This window comes from Doryrhamphus excisus, chromosome 20, assembly GCF_030265055.1.
Source record: "Doryrhamphus excisus isolate RoL2022-K1 chromosome 20, RoL_Dexc_1.0, whole genome shotgun sequence".
Taxonomy (NCBI): domain Eukaryota; kingdom Metazoa; phylum Chordata; class Actinopteri; order Syngnathiformes; family Syngnathidae; genus Doryrhamphus; species Doryrhamphus excisus.
In genome coordinates this window covers 3,081,023-3,099,541 of record NC_080485.1, presented here as the reverse complement: position 1 = coordinate 3,099,541, position 18,519 = coordinate 3,081,023, and the positions used below count along the sequence as shown (strand labels likewise).

The window sequence follows — 18,519 nt, the reverse complement described above, 5'->3', positions numbered from 1 at the left end:
ATCTTAATCCTTTGGTTTGCATCTCTAAGCTGCAACAGATGGAACAAGAATTTATTTGCCTCACCTCTCTTATGAGGAGAAGAGACAAAATACACGCTGTAGTGTATCAAATTCACTCGCTGCAGGATACAAACGCATTATTTTCTCGTGTCTGACTGAGCCAAGTTTTTATTTAGCCAAAAGCAAAACTTGCAGAGCAGCTTCCCATTTTATAGTTTGCAAAGGCAAAACAATCCTCAATGTGCAAGAAATCAATACTGGATGGCAACGGAAAATGAACTGCTGAGGGGAAGAAATTAAGAAGTGGTAGACAAGGAAAAAAAATGCTTGTTCTGTATTTCATAACATTCCGACAGATGAAGCCCGGATTTATAGTAAAATTCAATAAAATGTCACAGGCTCATAAAATACATGGAATTTCTAGCAGTTAAAAATGAAATAAATGTGTCTTTTGTTATGAAAATCAATATTAAACACCAGAGGCGTGGAGTCAATTCATGCGACTTAGACCCAAATCAAACTCGAGTCACAATTTTGACTTTGGACTGGACTTGACAATATCATCAAAAACTAATTTCACTTGGACTTTGACACTCATGACCTGAGACCTAACTCGCTAATACGTTTCAACAATAATATGAATATGAATAAATATAATATAATATATTTTATATAATAAAATATAATATATAATATGAATAAAAATGTTCAACTAAAATCCATCCATTTTCTACACGGCTTATCCTCACTAGGATCCCGGGTATGCTGGAGCCTTTGGGCGAGAGGCGGGGTACAGCCTGGACTGGTCGCCAGCTTAACCCAACCAGTCGAGACAGACGGCCGCCCCACAGAGCCAGGGTTCTATTCAAGGTTTCTTCCCCAGAGGGAGTTTTTCCTTGCCTCTGTTTTTCATTTCTGAATGTGACCTCCTTATGTAAAGTACCATGAGATAACTGTTGTTGTGATTTGGCGCTATATAAATCAATTAGGTCAAAGTTCATTGCAGCTGCTCCATGGTAGTGTTGCAATTCTACTATTCACTCTTGAACACAATAGCTGCAGCCATCGTAGAATGTCTGTCAAAAGTGAATCACCACCTTTCAGTCTTTATCTTTACTATGATTGTAGAGCAAGAAATAAACCTCAAATATCCCACTGGAAATGTCATCTCAAAGATTAAAAGTACTATAATGCCATATTTCCAATGTGCCAGAACTCTTCAGAGCCTCAGTACAAAAGGTTGACATAATGGCAACATTTTTATTGTCATGTTCCTCCGGCAATAATGTGAACTCACTGAAGCCTTGCTGTAACATCATCATCATCAAACAATGTGCTGACTGAGGAAACTGCAACAATGTGCTGATTGCACTGTACTATCACTCAAGGGAGCGTGCTCCTTAATGATGGGTGAAGAAGAGAAAACAGAGGGTGACAAACTGCACAGCTGAAACTGTGATTTATATAAACATGATCACCCATTAATCATGTCGCTGTAATGACTTCTGACCTCAGGAATGAACGTGGCTCCCATGTATAGTTAAATAATACATGCTGGGAGCCTTTAAAGCAAAACACCCTCATTAATGATCCGACAAGCCCGATTCAGGCAGCTGCCAGGGCTGTCTTACAGGATGAGATTAACATTTTCTTTATGGTGGATGTCAATATGACACCAAGGTACAATAATGTATACAACAGCACAAAACAGTTGTGCATAATTACAGCATGTGCTTAGGTTGAATCCTATACTAAGGGCATTATTGAATATTTGACTTTGAACACTGCAGTGGTAAAAACCGCATTGCTCCCTCTCCAACTGGTACATTTACCACTAAGCCACTGTACTAAACGTCAAATCAACCGCTGTCAAAATGCCTTTGGTGACATGTTGTTCGTAAAATAGATGTGCACCTACTTTTTTGATGCAGTGTCGATTCCAGCATTCATGACACCAATTAATGGGCATGTAAAGCAGGGAAAAAAACAAAACAAAAATGTGTGTGTTACCATCTTGTCTTAGGTCAAGAAGAAAAAACAAACAAATGCTACCCAATGGTGGTGAAGTTAAATTGACAGAAGTGCCAGCATAGTTGAAACTACTTTTGACTAAAAAATAAGATAATAAGATAGAAATAAGATAAAATGATAATGTATATTTCTTACCCACCTTTGATGAATTTCACGTAATTTTTAAATGACACCACGAGTAAGACTGTTATATTGAGTAATGACTTCCTGCCATTTCCGATGGGTTAATAAGCTTGTCATGAGGTCCGTTGACTTGCGAGCGGTGCAATATTTAAATGATTAGGCAGAAATGTTGACCACTTCCAAAGTCAAAGCTGAGGTGTGTAAATATCTTGTTGAGTCTAAAACACAAAGATAATAGGTCTACTTTCATAGATGGCTAAGCAAATTAAGAAATATTAATATTTGAGAGGCTAAAATCAAAGAATATTTCCATTTTTAATTAAAAAAAAAAGATTACTCCAATACCAAAATAGTTTAATCATTGATTAATTGTTGCAGCTGCACGGCGGAGTGGTTAGCACGCAGGCCACACAGCTCAGAGACCTGAGTTCGATTCCGCCCTCGACCGTCTCTGTGTGTTGTCCCTGTGCATGCGTGGGTTTTATCCGGGTACTCCGGTTTCCTCCCACATTCCAAAAACATGCTAGGTTAATTGGTGACTCCAAATTGTCCATAGGTATGAATGTGAGTGTGAATGGTTGTTTGTCTATATGTGCCCTGTGATTGGCTGGCAACCAGTCCTGGGTGTACCCTGCCTCTTGCCCAAAGACAGCTGGGATAGGCTCCAGCACCTCCGCGACCCTTGTGAGGATAAGCGGTAGAATATGAATGAATGAATGAATACTGTGTGAGTGGGAATTGTTTTGGATGGTATTTAATTTGATACTAAAACAAACATACACTTAAAATGTAGCTTACTTAGCAAGTAGTACAGAAAAGAGAGCATATGAGACATTAAACAAAAGAAGAAAAGCCTAAATAAATTCATACTGACTCACTAACCAGCCATACTATCCATCCATCCATTTTCTATACCGCTTTTCTATACCTCACGAGGGTTGCAGGAGCCTATTCATGCATGACATGCCTAACATGCATGTTTTTTTACTCCATGTTTTTGTACCCATGCACGGGGAGAACATGCAAAGTCCACACAGAGATGCCCGAGGGTAAACCTGGGTCTCCTAGCTGGGTGGCCTGCGCACTAACCCCCCCAGCCATACTAAGAAAATTCAATATGAAAAGTAATGCAGGTGAAAATGAACTGTCGTTACAGCGTAATCACATCCATGCGAGCAAACAAATATAGACTACACTGATTTATTAGTGCGCAGCTTCAACTGTAGGACCCTAAATGGATTTTGGCATTTAATATGCAAAAAAAAAAAAAAAAGTCACTCATGGCTTTCCTGATGCCAGAGGCAAATAATTTAGTAATGCGATCGCATGACACAACAAATATCAGAATTCCATCAAATAAATGAGGTGACACATCCTACCAAAGCAGAATTACACGTAAATCAATTTCAATCAAGTTGGTCTTTTCAGGGCCTCTCAGAAAAGTTACACATATTTCTTTGGAATAGCTTTTGTGTCACTATGGAAAGTTCTCGAGAAGATACTTTGCATGACTTCCAGTTGGTTTGAGCCAAGCCAGACTATATCCTCTGGCCGCACGCTCTCTTGGGGAACCCTGTTTCCTCACATGAGCTTAGAGCATCAGAAAAAGTAATGACTTGTACTATAGTGTACGCGGGCCTAATAATAAAAGCTGCTTCAGTGGGAATTGGGCCATGCATGTCAGGTTCTGCTCTCCAGAGTCGCAATACCTCAGAGATTTCGCCTCTTCTCTCAATTGGGGAAGGATAAATTGAAGATACAGTGCGGAAGACAAATGAAATTAATCTTCCCGGTAGCTGACAGGAATCGGCTTCAGTGCAAACACACACACACACACACACACACACACGCACATACATGTGCACTAAAATAGCTGGATATCTGTCCGGCTGCAAAATAAGACAAATGGACTGAAGTAAAGCAGCAATAACGTTCAAAGTCTAAATAAGCTGATATAATGAAGTAAAGCAGCTAAGTGACAGTGAGATGTTTCCATCAGACCAAACAGATAACATGTATGTAGTTCTTGTTAGCTTCCACCACTCACTGTATCTTGTCGCAACAGGCCGGCCAATTAAAAATAAATGTTGGGTAGCGGTTTTCACACTAAACCACATATGTGTCAGCGGTCCAGCCCGCAACAGCCCTGATAAGCTTTTTAGGCTCTTTTATTGATCTTGCTGTCACTAGGGGGCAAAAGTAGTACCTAAGTATCCCGGGCGACAGACGCATTCAAAGCCTGCTGGCTTGTTGATGCAGGTGCCCTCTTGTAGGCAAGGTGAAACTTGACAAAAGTCATTCCCACTCAGGTCACACAAGGCACCGAAATAACCAGGAGGGCAAGTGCAGTGGAACCTGTGGGAAAAACAGATTTCACACAATTATTAAAGTGAAAGAGTGGAAGGAAGCTTGTTCTGAGAATTTTGTGACATTTGCTCTGTATTTGCACTGAAAACTGACATATATGTATTTTTTACATTTATATAACATTGATATTTTCATCACCCTTTGTTGATTAAACAGGCAATATTACTCAGGAGATCGGGTTCGAATCTCCGCTTGGGCATCTGTGTGTGGTGTTTGCGTCTTCTTCCCATGCTTGCATGGGTTCCCTCCCACATTCCCAAAACATGCATGCTAGGTTATTCAATCATTCATTCATTCATTTTCTACCGCGGGATGCTGGAGCCTATCCCAGCTGTCTTCGGGCGAGAGGTGGGGTACACCCTGAATTGGTGGCCGGCCAATCACAGGGCACATATAGACAAACAACCATTCACACTCACATTCATACCTATGGACAATTTGGAGTCACCAATTAACCTAGCATGTTTTTGGAATGTGTTATTATTTTTTATCATTATTATTTTTGTCGGGTTGCACGGCGGTAGAGTGGTTAGCGCACAGACGTCACAGCTAAGAGACCAGGGTTCAATTCCACCCCCGGCCATCTCTGTGTGGAGTTTGCATGTTCTCCCCGTGCATGCGTGGGTTTTCTCCGGGTACTCCGGTTTCCTCCCACATTCCAAAAACATGCTAGGTTAATTGGCCACTCCAAATTATCCATAGGTATGAATGTGAGTGGAAATGGTTGTTTGTCTACATGTGCCCTGTGATTGGCTGGCCACCAGTCCAGGGTGTATCCCGCCTCTCGCCCGAAGACAGCTGGGATAGGCCCCAGCACCCCCCGCGAACCTCGTGAGAATAAGCGGTAGAAAATGAATGAATGAATGAATATATATATGGCTTACCGCCACAACAGCAGAAACCATTGGGGCTCTATTACTTTTGACAGTCCGAGTGTCACGTTCAACGCTTGCCTTGCTATTTGAGCTTTGTATGCGTCCCTGCCTTCTGCTGACCTGTGGATTGTTTTTCTTTCCGATGCCATTGCTCCGTCTGCAGGTGGTACATTTGGTCACACCTAATGCTGATTGCTGCCCTCACCATTTAAGGTGACTGCTTGCAGCTGTGAGACGCTGGTTCTTTGTTTGAGTCCTGCTTGCCAAATTTGCATGGACTTCTTTCCTCTGCTTCATGAATTCTATGCTGCGTGTGTACATTTGTTTGAAACCCATTCCCTTTGGACTGCTAGTTAAGCATCTCAGGAAAGTTTAGCCCAGTTGCTTCCCAGCCTTCAACGGCTGAGTTGACCTTTAGTGATGTTTGCTTCCATGGTGTTTTTATCTGTTCCCTTTTGTCCACACCATCACCCTACATCTGGGGTCGTACGAATATGTTGACAACAGTCTATGACTGTGCAATAGAGAGTGTCTTCACCTGTGGATGCACAGTGTGGTATACCAGCAGCACTGCATCAGAAAAGGAAAAACTGCAGTGGCTCATCAAGACGGCTCAGCAAATCATCAGCACCCCACTTCCACATCTAGAGATCTATTGCAGCCGCCTCCTCCTCCGACAGGCCAGGAAGATCTGTGATGACTCCGCCTAACCTGGACACTCTATTTGCCTGTCTTCCCTCTGGCCGACTCAGACTCATGAGAGCAGCACCAATAGATACAGGCTGTGAAGAGACAGCTGTCGGAACCTTAATATCCCCTAAGACTGTCTTGCAAAGGCCTATGGAAGTTTGTTGGTAACATTTCTTATGATTATTATAGATTATGTATGACCTCTTTTTCTTTTTTCAGTGCACTCCCAGGGGGGACGCCGTGAGTGTATGGTGAGGTGTCAAGGGGAGAGGCGGGGCGACGATACATGTGAAATTTTAGCTTAGAGTCTTAATTCAAGTGTGAACAATGCTGGTGTCGCCAACTCATACAGTCGTTCGTACAGATAAATAAATTGCATTATTACAGGTTCTCAATAGTATTTCAATTTAGGACAATATTATCTCAACAAGAACTAGCACGTACCTGATGGAGGTATTTAAATAGTTGGAGAAACTTTCAAATTAAGACCACAATTTTTCATTGTAAGCCTGACCTAAGCCTAACAACTCTCCCAAACAGGAACAATAGCTCAGCAATTAGGTCTCCCTGAGTGCAACTCACTTTGAATTATGCTTGACGACTTATTACAGAAGGGAATAGTCTAATGAGTCTGATAATGCAGTTTACTCCATTCCAATCCCTCTTCCCAGCTGTCAGTGCCTCTAATACCTTCTGACCAAATGACTATGAGGAGACGGCGCCACTATTTACGGGGTCTGGTAAAAAAGAAAACATGTCACGAGACACCTCAGAGTTAAAACTAATATTATAAGGGAGGCATAATTTGTCATCATTAAATCAAAGACCTGAAATCCAATTTTGGCGATATGCAAGAATCTCTTTTTGTCATGTGGGACAAAAGCAATGTGCCTCCTAATTACTGAAGCTCTAAAAGGCTCGACTGGTCAGGGACAGTGCTCTGATAATAATTAACACTCTCCTTATCATGCCGCACTTCGCCGCCTGCCAGCCAATGCTGCTTTTGAGCTTCTTATTAAACAAAACCACATCAGATGATAACGATTTATTATTTCCCACCAAAGCCTCTGCACGCAGTGTGATAACACGGGGCTGTGAATGTGTGTAGCGGCGGTAAGACACTGTAGTGTACACAGCAGAGTCTTGATGCATCAGTACACTGCACTCAGGCTTGCCTAACTTGTCGGGTCGCGGAGATGGAGATAGCGGCGAGCGTGTAGTGTTGTTCTTGTAGTGGACAAGCGAGGTTAAAGCACGCCTGATCTGAACTCCCCGGACTGTGCAATAAAGCGAGCACTATACTGAGCAGGGCCGGGTCACACGGGAAACAAATCATGACGAAAGACAAACTGGAGACAAACCATTTAGGACTCAAATTGGCCTTGGGACTTCCCTACCCATCTGTCCGACTAAGCCCACAAGCCCCGGGGCTCCCATTAAGCACAGCAGAGAGAAGCAGCACTGTAGTGCTGGCTGGACTGGAGCCGAAATCCAGATACATGATGTTTTCTAGCTCAGTTCACTCTCCGTCTTGAGGAGAACAGCTTAGATATGTCAAGAATAAAGACACACTAGACCCTTCAAAATAAAACACCCACAATGATTTTTTTTTACAATGCACATGATATATGAAGGCAAGTGAATAGAACCATTCTTACCCGTCCGCGAAGTCTTGACAAGTACCACCATTGAGACAAGGCTGTGAGAAGCACTTATTGACGAATTCACAGTGGAGGCCAGAAAAGCCCACCTGACAGTCACAGCTGTAAAAAAAGTAGATATGTTGAGGAATTGACACCGTCTCGGTTACTATACACACCAAGTGTCAGACAGCATGAACCCATTTAAATTGGGTGCACATCGGAATAAAAATGTGGATCAAGGAATTTATTTCCTGTATTGATCAAATAAAATATGATAAGACCATAATGTAAAACAAAACAAAATGTAAAACAAAATATTTACATTAGTTATTTAGTCAAATTAACAATTTAATGCAGCATTTACACAAATGTCTGCAATTGACTGGTGACCAGTACAGGGTGTACGACTCCTCCTGCCCGAAGTCGGCAGAGATAGGCTCAAGCAAACCCCCATGACCCTAGTGAGGATGAGCCACACAGAAAATGGATGTAGGATGTTCAAAGTCTAAGGTGTTATCATCACCTGTAACCGTTGACCCCGTTCACACAGTCGCCATGGTTTTGGCAAGGATTAAAGCTACATTCGTCGGTGTCACTTTCGCACCGGTTTCCTTCATATCCTGAAAGACAGAGGAGACAGTCATGGATCAGCGAACCCGCCCACATTCCTGAAAACGTCAGCATCAATGATAACCAAGGCCTTGGTGAACGGCATTTTAATGGAACTAGTAGCCCCTGTAGCATATCTCATCTTCCAGCTCTCAGCACTCAGTGTTTTCCCTCTGAGAGTCTAATAATACTTTAGCGCCATGGACAGATTGGTCTGAGGGTTGGTGGTTTGGGGTTTGGGAGGTGTGTGTCGGTGTGTGCCGCTCTGTGCATATGTCTGTGTGGGAGGAAGAAAGAAGTAAGACGGGGGGGCTTCTTGTTAAGGGAGAGGCTAAAGCCCATGAGCTCTTTTGACCTGGTTCATTAGGGGGTTGAGGGCAGGATGGCTAAGCAGATCAGTATGGATGTTTGGTAGGACTTTTGAAGGCAGCCAGGGAGCTTCAAATGTCCTGCCTCTAGTGCTTTGTCCTGATCTACTTTGCATCTTTCTGCTTCACAAGGTACCTAACAACAATGGAATGATTTAATGACAGTCAAAATGAATTAATAACCAGTTTCGGGCTCATTTATTTCATAAACTGCCACAACTGAAGAGATATAGGTGGAACATTTTTTAATAAATGTCACCAAAAATTCTATATGGACTAGGACAGGGGTGCTCACACTTTTTCAGCATGCGAGCTACTTTTAAAATGACCGAGTCAAAATGATCTACCCACTACAAAAATGCAAAACATCTATTTATTTTCAAATGTATTGAGGATTATTTGTACGTACAATGTATGTTGATGTACCTTACATAACCAAATGAGCCAATATTGCAAAACACACATAATTAACTATTAACATTTTTTGTAATTACCTGAGTTTACTTTGATGACTTGCACTGAATTGAACCAGCCATGGATGCATAGTCCGGACAGTAGCTGCTGATAGCCAGCCTCAAGCACACTTCCAAATGTTTATCAGTCATGGATAATATCCGTATCATAATATCCGTATAATATTCCATATCCGTATGGAAGTGATATGTTTTTTGCCTTTTTACTTGGTCCAGTTTTTGCCTTTTTACTTGGTCCAGCTCCTTCACTCATTTTAGTGACCATAAACTTTAGCGAGGGCTTAAAATCTCGCAATTCGCCGACTAGCTTAGCACTTTGCATCGTTGTTTACGCATGAGCGGTGACCTAAAGGTCAAAATTCAGTTGTCATCTGACTGGTTGTCCTGTATGTCAATCAAGTAACGGGGATGGATGATAGGCTGACATCGTAAGTTCTGCTGCACTTAGAGACGTCGTTTGATTTGATTGGTCACCCGAAGGGCAACATTCAGTTGTCATCTGAATGGTTGTCCTGTATGTCAATCAAGTGACGGCATTGATGCGGGGATGATATTTTTTTAATGTCACGCCACGATCGACCAGCGATCGACCAGTACCACCTCCGCGATCGGTAGCTCGCGATCGACTTAATGAGCACCCCTGGACTAGGAATAAGATGGCAACCACAAATGTAACCATTTCATCATTTTAACCTTTTATTGTGTTATTTGATTTATTTTTCAGTCTAAGACGGTTTACAGACCTGAAGGTCGCTCTTTTTCTATGTTTTGAATGCAAAGTTTTGACAGCAAGTGTGCCTTAGGCGTGCCACATTGTGCAGTTTTACAGTACTGTGAGGGGAGGGTGGTCAGAAAACCAGTCAGTATCTGATGTGACCAGGTGATCAGGTTGTTGATTGGGCTTGTAGAATGTTTGGTCCACTCCACTTCAAAGGCTGTGCAAAGTTGCTGGATATTGGCAGGAACATCCCAAACATGCTCAAAGGTTGACATATGCTGGTCATATAAGAACTGGAATGAGTTCACCTTCCAGGAATTGAGTGAACATCCTTGCAACATGGGGCCATATACCATGCTTGCAACATGAGGTAATTGAATGAATGACACAACGATGGGCCTCGGGATCTCGTCACGTATCTCTGCACATTCAAAATGCCATCAATAAAATCCATAAATTCACAACATATGCTCTCCCACACCATAAACCCACTGTAACCATGGGCCACTCCATGATGTTGCCCTGTACAGTGAAAACCGTATTATCTGAATCAGTAACACCACTTGGCCTTTGATGCAGCTTGAGGAGGGAGACGGGTGACGCTTGAAAATTTGTCCCATGGCTTTGGAAAATTAGGAATAGCATAGGTGGCGGATCAGCGTTTCCACTCAGCTGTTGCCCAAGCTTCTTCTCTGTCAGTAAGGTGGGACATGCTGGAAGGCCACTTTAGCTCGGATGGAGTGGAATGATGCCGCCTGGAGTTCAAAATAAATGTCAACTTTTCGTCCATATGGTCCTCAATGCAAATCATCCTAGTTTATCCTCTTCTTCTGTCACTTGTCGGTTTTCAAGGTGTAGCTCATCTTTTTGTGTCCCAAAGAAAGACCTTGTGAAATACTTTTACTATATTGGTCATTCTGAACTTTGGATTTACCAACACAGCCTGTGAGTGAAACAACTCAGACAACCAGGCTCATATACATATAGGCTTTTTGAAACAAAGCATTTTGAGTCGTGGTGGGCAAAAACGTTCATTTCAGTGAACCGGACCATTCCGGTTCATTCAGTAAAAAGGTCCGTTCATTTCGGTCATTTCGGTCAATTGGTCATTAGCCTGTGATCTCCCCCCTGTTGATAGACGTGGTCAGCCGAGTCGAGTCAGTCCGTTCACTCATGTTCACATTCGTTCCGACTCAACAGCGCAACAACACGTGATGACTAGTGGTGTGTCGGTCATGAACGAACGGGTCAAAAGAAATAGTTCTTTTTTGTGAACAGAATGAACAAGGTCACCGACAGTGTCGGTCAATCTCCTGGTCTCTTGGTCTTTCAGTCAGCTAACCCCACCCACCTACAGAGCGAGGCGTGACGATAGGGTAAGACAGGCAGGCACGCAGATAGTCCCACCCTGCAAAAGGACCGGCAACTGAACGGACTGAACCTGTATTTTAGCGGCGGTGACCTTGTTCATTCCGTTCACAAAAAGGAACTAGTTCTTTTGACCCGTTCGTTCATGACTGACACACCACTAGTTTTGAGCCATCCCAAACCTCTTTAACAGCTCACTTCCAAATGCGCAAACCTCATTATCCTAAACTTTGGCATCGTTTAACATGAGAATACATCATTCTAACTACATTTATAGGTCAGAAAAGTGGCAAAAGCACCATAGGTCCCCTTGAAACTGCCCCAGTGCGATTAGTGACATGGACCAGCACTCTCAATTGTGAAGGCCCTCGTCAGATTACATTAACACACATACTTTGCAGAGGAGTGTGGCAGATTAGAGTTTGCTGAAAATTCAAAAGGATGTTTTGAGTTATTATTGTGAAAACCATGAGCCATAAAATATTGCATGCATTGTCTTTTTGTTGTGCTCACACATCTTTGTGTGGAGTTTACATATTCTCCCGGTGCATGTTTGGGTTTTCTCCAGGTACTCCGGTTTCCTCCCACATTCCAAAAACATGCTAGGTTAATTGGCCACTCTAAATTGTCCATAGGTATGAATGTGAGTGTGAATGGTTGTTTGTCTATATGTGCCCTGTGATTGGCTGGCCACCGGTCCAGGGTGTACCCCGCCTCTCACCCGAAGACAGCTGGGATAGGCTCCAGCATCCCCCGCGACCCTTGTGAATATAAGCAGTAGAAAATGAATGAATGAATGAATGTGTTTTTGTTATTGTTACTTTGTATTACTGCCACCTACAGGACAGGAGGACTGCAACATTGGGGACGCTTATTTACATTGTCTTGTGTGTATTTATTTGTTTTGACTTTAACTAAGAAAAGTCAAATATTTCAATTGAAGTGCCGTGCACTAAAGAAAGACCCTCTCAGCTAATTGTTCATCCTTGGCTGAGATCTACTGAATGCCTCAAGGTTTTTTTTAGACAGATAGATAGACTTCCTTTATTGTCATTGCACAATAACACAGCTGTGAAATTGCCAACGAAATGTCGTTGCCTAGCTCCCATATAATAATAAATAATAATAATAAATAATAATGCTCCACATTATTATTATTATATTATTATACAGCACCGTTCAGTTGCAAATGCTTTTACTAAACATTTGCGGTGTGCAATCCAGCTAAACATATAAACAGCTCGTAAAATGTGACAAATATGGTAGAAATGATATAGTAATACACATGGGTGATGCTAGTGGGACGAATGCGGTGACACAGTCACACTTTTATGCACCTTGGGATGTAAGAATGCAAGTGTTTCAATGAGACCACAGAGAGCACGGAGCAGCCAGTGAATTATGGGACAGCACCGGTTCCCCAACCTGGCCTGTCAGTCACGGCGATGGTGGAACACCTCGGGGGGCTATTTGGAATGTCACTGCAATGTAATGTATCTTGTGCCACTAAGCAGTGACTGGAGGCTTCCCTTTGACAGAGCACTGAGAGAGATAGCGCAGGCACATGCTCACAAAGTCATTCCATCATGTGGTTGCAGCTCCGCTATGAGATCGCTGCCACTAAATGTCTCAGAGGAGAAGAAATTGTGGGTAATACCCGGCGGACAGTGAACTAACTTTGATGGGCATTTCAATTGAAATATGACGGATGTCTTCATTTTGTCCCTGTGAATTTGGTTGGGGCTGCTACATTTATTCTTTTACAGTCTCCTCAGGTGGGTGTAACAGGTACTAAGAAAGTGGCTCAGTCCTAATCATTTTCCTAATCAAGTTTGGTAAAAAAAATAAAAAAAAAAATAAAAAAAAAGTTTGGTATTTGCTTAGGCTGTTTATGTTTTGCATTCAATTTTAACTCTGCTCAGGATATTTTCTTTTTGTGCCCTTCAAACGACCTAAACTTTCCAGGTCTTGCCTTTGGGTCATAAATATGAAACTTGCAAAGTAAGGCGTCTAACTTTAATATTTCTAATCTAATATTTCATTCATGCAACGATCATGACTGACATGCTGAATAAGCCCAGTTTATAATTTCCAACGTTTCATCCTGCCACATGGAAATGTGTAGCTTCCAAATTGTTGTTAACATTATCTAATTGTGCATTTATGAAAACTACCTTCTTTATTAATTAATTTGTATTAATTGATTTATTTTTATTAATTTTATTTCTTGTACTTTTATTTATCGAATTATTTTATTTTATGAATATATTGAAAGTAACATTATCTTACTATTACTAGTAATAGTATGAAGGCATGAGTTGAGACAAAAATCTAAAAAAAATCATTTCATTTTCAAATCAGTTCATTTATTACACGACATGTGACATGGCATTAGTTTGAGGTGATATGCTGCTGCTGCTGATATCGGTTGATATCGGGATTGAAAATGAAGTGCTGGACAATGTTGGTATATCGGAATATAAGAAAGCCAATTTCTAGCATCTCTAAACTTAACATAAACCAATGCAGTCCATTATGTTAAAGGCCACCTATTTGGCTTTTTCTACTTTTTTTTTCTATTTTATAAATTGTCATTATGTTGTGTTATCGTGTTAAAGGATACCAAAGTTTCAGATAATGAGGTTTCCACATTTGGAAGTTACAGATTATTGTGGGGTGTGTTCAATGTGAAGAAACTGTAGAGTTATGTAAACATACTGGTCTTTAAAGGGTTGCAAAGTAAGAAGAATACAATCAACGTTATAAGTCGTATTAAAAGATTGACTATTGAAGTTGAAAATTAGGGACAACTGAGTGAGGATTTTGGAAGCATCTGTTTTCATATAATATAATAAAAGTTCAGCAAAAATAAAAGAAAACAAATGCGTATTTAAAATGCAATTTGTGAAGCGAGTTAATATTGGCTGAAGGAAAACAACTGCTGTCACTTCTGAAAGGTTAATCTATTCCGGATTTTTGGTGTGCAAAAATGAACATGGCATTGGTGTGCATTGCTATTCCTGTGGAACAAACACTCTAATTGAGGTAATCAAAACTTGATTAATGCATGCAGATTAATCAGATATGCGATAAACTGTTTTTCTTATCAGCACGGAGCTTAGGAAACTAAATAGAAGATGAAATGTAGGTGTTTTTTAATCATCATGACTAACACATCTGGGCAAATAAGTCAAGACTTGCTAACAAAGCTGATCGGTGTGCAATCCTTTTGTACTGAGGCTTATTTTTCCACATGTATAAATGGAATCTTGGATTTGTTGTCACAGTGGTGTGCAGGTACTTAAATTATTGGCTTGAACAATGCTCACTGTGCACCCTGATGTTTTTCTTCCCCTACGGCTTTTGTTGTGCGGATCTACATTTACCAGTTGGCTCACCAGGCTTTCATTGTTGCCCTTTACTTGGTTTAGCCAATTTCATGCTTTTTACTACAAACCGTTGCATTTGTTCCATTTGTCTGGGAGGAATTGTTAGCCCCCTACCGAAAGTCACTATGCCAAACCACAAATCCTCTGAATGCATAAAGCAGCAGGGTATGGCTGTTGGTACGTAAACATTTCAACAAAATATGTCACCACAAAACTTCAAACGTGAGCAAGAACACTAACATTTGCATTTAAATCATGTTTTAAGTACGATTTTAACACCAACTGTCATAACAATAACAAGAAGATGACCACTCTATATTAAAACTATAATACAAATAATACTACTAACTAAACATATTCCTTATGTGCATGTTATATTTTTGGTCTAATTAGTTTTCAGCTTCTATGTAGTGCAATGTCAATGTAATCTGCCCAGGGCCTTCAGAGTCAGGATTGCTGGCCCATGTCACATATACACTATTACTACAATAGAGCTTTGTTTTAAACTAGACAGAATTCAATTCACAAGCCACAGTGATGTCAGCATTGTTCCATCTTCTGCTTGGTTGATTGGTCTGAAAGCCTATACCTAACACTTATTTACCAGTGCGCTTGAATGCATCATCGCATGAACAGCAGCTCTTAAATTGTGTTGCTGTTCATGTGATTGTGTATTTGAGCATCCTGATATATTAATGGGGACTGATTATGCTCATTTTTTGGCCTTTTGTATGGAGTTATGGACTCCTATAAAGCAGCTACACACAATAGCCAGCAGAGCTTTCTAGTTTTTCCAGAATCTACACCTATTCAGCTGTATTTCTTTGGATTTCTTTCTTTCCACGAAAACAATTTGTTTTAATGTATTCCTCCCACGGCCTGCCTTCAGGCTTGCCCACTCCGGTGTGGTTGGTCACATTTCTGTCGGTGTTGTGCTGCTAGCTGCGAACCCAACTTTATAGGAGTTGATGAACAGTATAGGAGTTTATAATAAATGGCAATGTATCTTTTTAAAATGTCAGCTTTTAACATACAGCCATATGTGTTGGATCCCAAATCTGATCCGGAAGTAGAGACCGGACAGTCCAGAGTTTCTCAAGAAGATTACAGATTACATACGTAGTATCGGGAGTAACATGCAAACTCCACACAGAGATGCCCAAACGGAGGTGAAAACCCTCAATCTCCTGACTGACCAAAACAAACAGACTCAAGAGACTTCCCAAAAGCCATCACCACTCTGAAGTCACACAGGCACTGACATCACAAACCAATCCTCCCCAATCTCCCCCAGACCACCTCACAAACATCTACTGTGAAACACCATTATGATATGCCTTTATTTGTCCCTCAGTGGGGAAATTTGCAAAATGTAAAATATCACCATAATTCTAATTATTTATCTATTTTTACCTATTTTATCTATACTGTTATTTATTTATTTTTTATTCCATGTTTGCGCTAAAAGGAGCTGCTCTCAATCTCATTGTACATGTGTATAGTGACAATAAAGGCATTCTGTTCTATTCTATTCTATTCTATTCTATTCTATTCTATTCTATTCTATTCTATTCTATTCTATTCTATTCTATTCTATTGTGAGGCCACAATGCTAACCACTTGTCCACCCTGCGCCCACACTGTTAAACATTTTTTTACATACTTCATTAACAATATTTTAAGCTCCTCCTCCCCAGCTGTTATTCTCCTCTGGCTGGAAGGAAGTGCAGATGCATCTATGTAAGTTGCCTTTGGCTGCTACCCGGGGCTCGCACCTACAAGCGTCCTGCGAAGTCTGCAAGCATGTTAGTGACATTTGCCTAAAGGAGACACATGATTGGCTGAACCCACAGAATTGTACATGACCTGAAAGCTCTGCCAACAGCAGGCACAAGTCACGCGAGCTAAATCAACCAATAGAGAATAAATACTTATAAAAATAAATCAAATAAATAATAAGCAAAAACATATTGAAAGTTATGCAGTGAAACCAAATCTGAAACAATCCTACAGTGGCTGCGAGACCTGCTGCGAGGGCTCGGGGGTTAAACTCCAAAATGTTACTCGCCTTGAATGATGGTGAATTTTTATGAGGAGAACAACTGTGAGTTTCCTTTTTCCAATGCAGCTGTTGTCTAGACATGAAACGGAGGACACGGATCTAAATGGAGGAAAAACAAAACACCCTCTGCCCTCAGCAATGGAACGTTATTAGCATGCTGAGACCTCCATGCAGTGGAGGGGAACACTCTCATACAGAGACTGGTCACATGCTGCATTTTTATACACTCTTTGCGTGCACTCTTGCCCCCAAAATAATTGACCTTATAGGTACAAACTTCCATAGAAAACTTAAAAATACCAAATATATACATAGGCCAGAGGGCTCATGTGAAAAGTATTTATTTTCATATAATGTTATGGGAACTAATGTAGAGTCAACATTCAGAGTCATAATTCTAAAGCAATGCAATTTCACTGAATAAAAAAGTTCCTATGTATGTAAACATGTCTTCAATAAAAATTACAGAACATTTAAAATGTTCTGTAAAGAATCTTATTGAGAGCAGCGACTTTTGGGTGGCTTTCCTGTTTCACTGCTCACTCCGTCCCTTCTATTGCAATAACAGTCAGACGTGTGTGGGTCCTTTAAGGGCCAAGTGAGTGACAAGTGAGTGTGGGAGCAGGACAAAAAGAATGAGTGTGAAATAAAAATGTCACCCAGTCTCGGTGCGGGGGTGGTTTTGTAAATAGAAATTAGCCAGATTGTTATATCACCATCGATGCAAAACCTGAAGATACGTATTGTTGTAAGACCCATTGTGTGAAACTTCGACTTACAGTAGCTGGGTTCATTTGACACTTGATGGTAGGGCATGCATTCACGGGACGCCAATATGTGTATTAGGTCATTGGAGTTCTTCCTGTTTTGCCCCATTCTGTGTTCTGTTTTACTCTCCATTTATCCCATGCATCTGCTGTTAATTAGTGTTCCTGATTATTTAGTTCAGTGGGTGGTGCATTGAGAGTCGATTGTGCTTGTAAGCTGCAGATGCTGGATCCTCGTTTCTGCTCTGAAAAACATTATTAAACAACTTTTACCTGCGTTTGTGTCTTGCTCTCTGCATCCTGGGGTCGTTGCCAACACGAACACCATGCCAAAATGTGATTTTAGGACTGTAAAGGTAACTACGGTATATGGATATTATTTCATGTTTAGGGGGCTCTAATAATATTAAAACACACATAGAAGGTTTTAAATGGTTTTCTATGGTTAACTATGAACATATTTGAAGGAAACCGATACCTTAGCCCAGGGGTGGGCAAACTTTTTGACTCGCGGGCCGCATTAATTTAACAAAATTGACGGGAGGGATTATGTAGTATTTTACACATAACAGTCCATTTTTACACCTATATTTTTACACATATTTTACATGTAAAAGTGTCATGCAATCTGCTATATGTGCACTTTGAAATCATTTATTTGATGTAAAGTGTGTTATAAATGTATTATTATTATTATTATTATTGTTGTTATTTTTATTAGAATTATTATTATTATTAGTTATAGTAATGTTATTATATTATTATTATTATTTTGTTAATAATAATAATATTACTACCATTATTATATTAATATTAACAACAATATTAATTTAATAGTAGTATTATTATCATTATTGACAACAACATTATTATTATTATTATTTGTATTACTATTATTGTGCTTGTGCTCCCTTTTCCAGTATTTTGTAATATTACTACCATTATTATATTAATATTATTAACAAAAATATTAATATAATAGTAGTATTATTATCATTATTGACAACATTATAATAATAATAATAATAATAATAAT

General features: G+C 40.4%; 1 protein-coding gene across 1 annotated transcript in view; it reads right to left on the bottom strand.

Moving 5' to 3' along the window:
• Positions 1 to 18,519, bottom strand: part of eys (eyes shut homolog) — a 272,564-nt gene that overhangs the window by 146,327 nt on the left and 107,718 nt on the right. The window contains exons 25-27 of the mRNA XM_058058308.1: positions 8,253 to 8,349; positions 7,745 to 7,849; positions 4,361 to 4,509 (exon numbers count right to left, since the gene is read on the bottom strand). Of these exons, the coding sequence (XP_057914291.1) occupies positions 4,361 to 4,509; positions 7,745 to 7,849; positions 8,253 to 8,349 (351 nt within the window). The remainder of the gene's footprint in view (positions 1 to 4,360; positions 4,510 to 7,744; positions 7,850 to 8,252; positions 8,350 to 18,519) is intronic.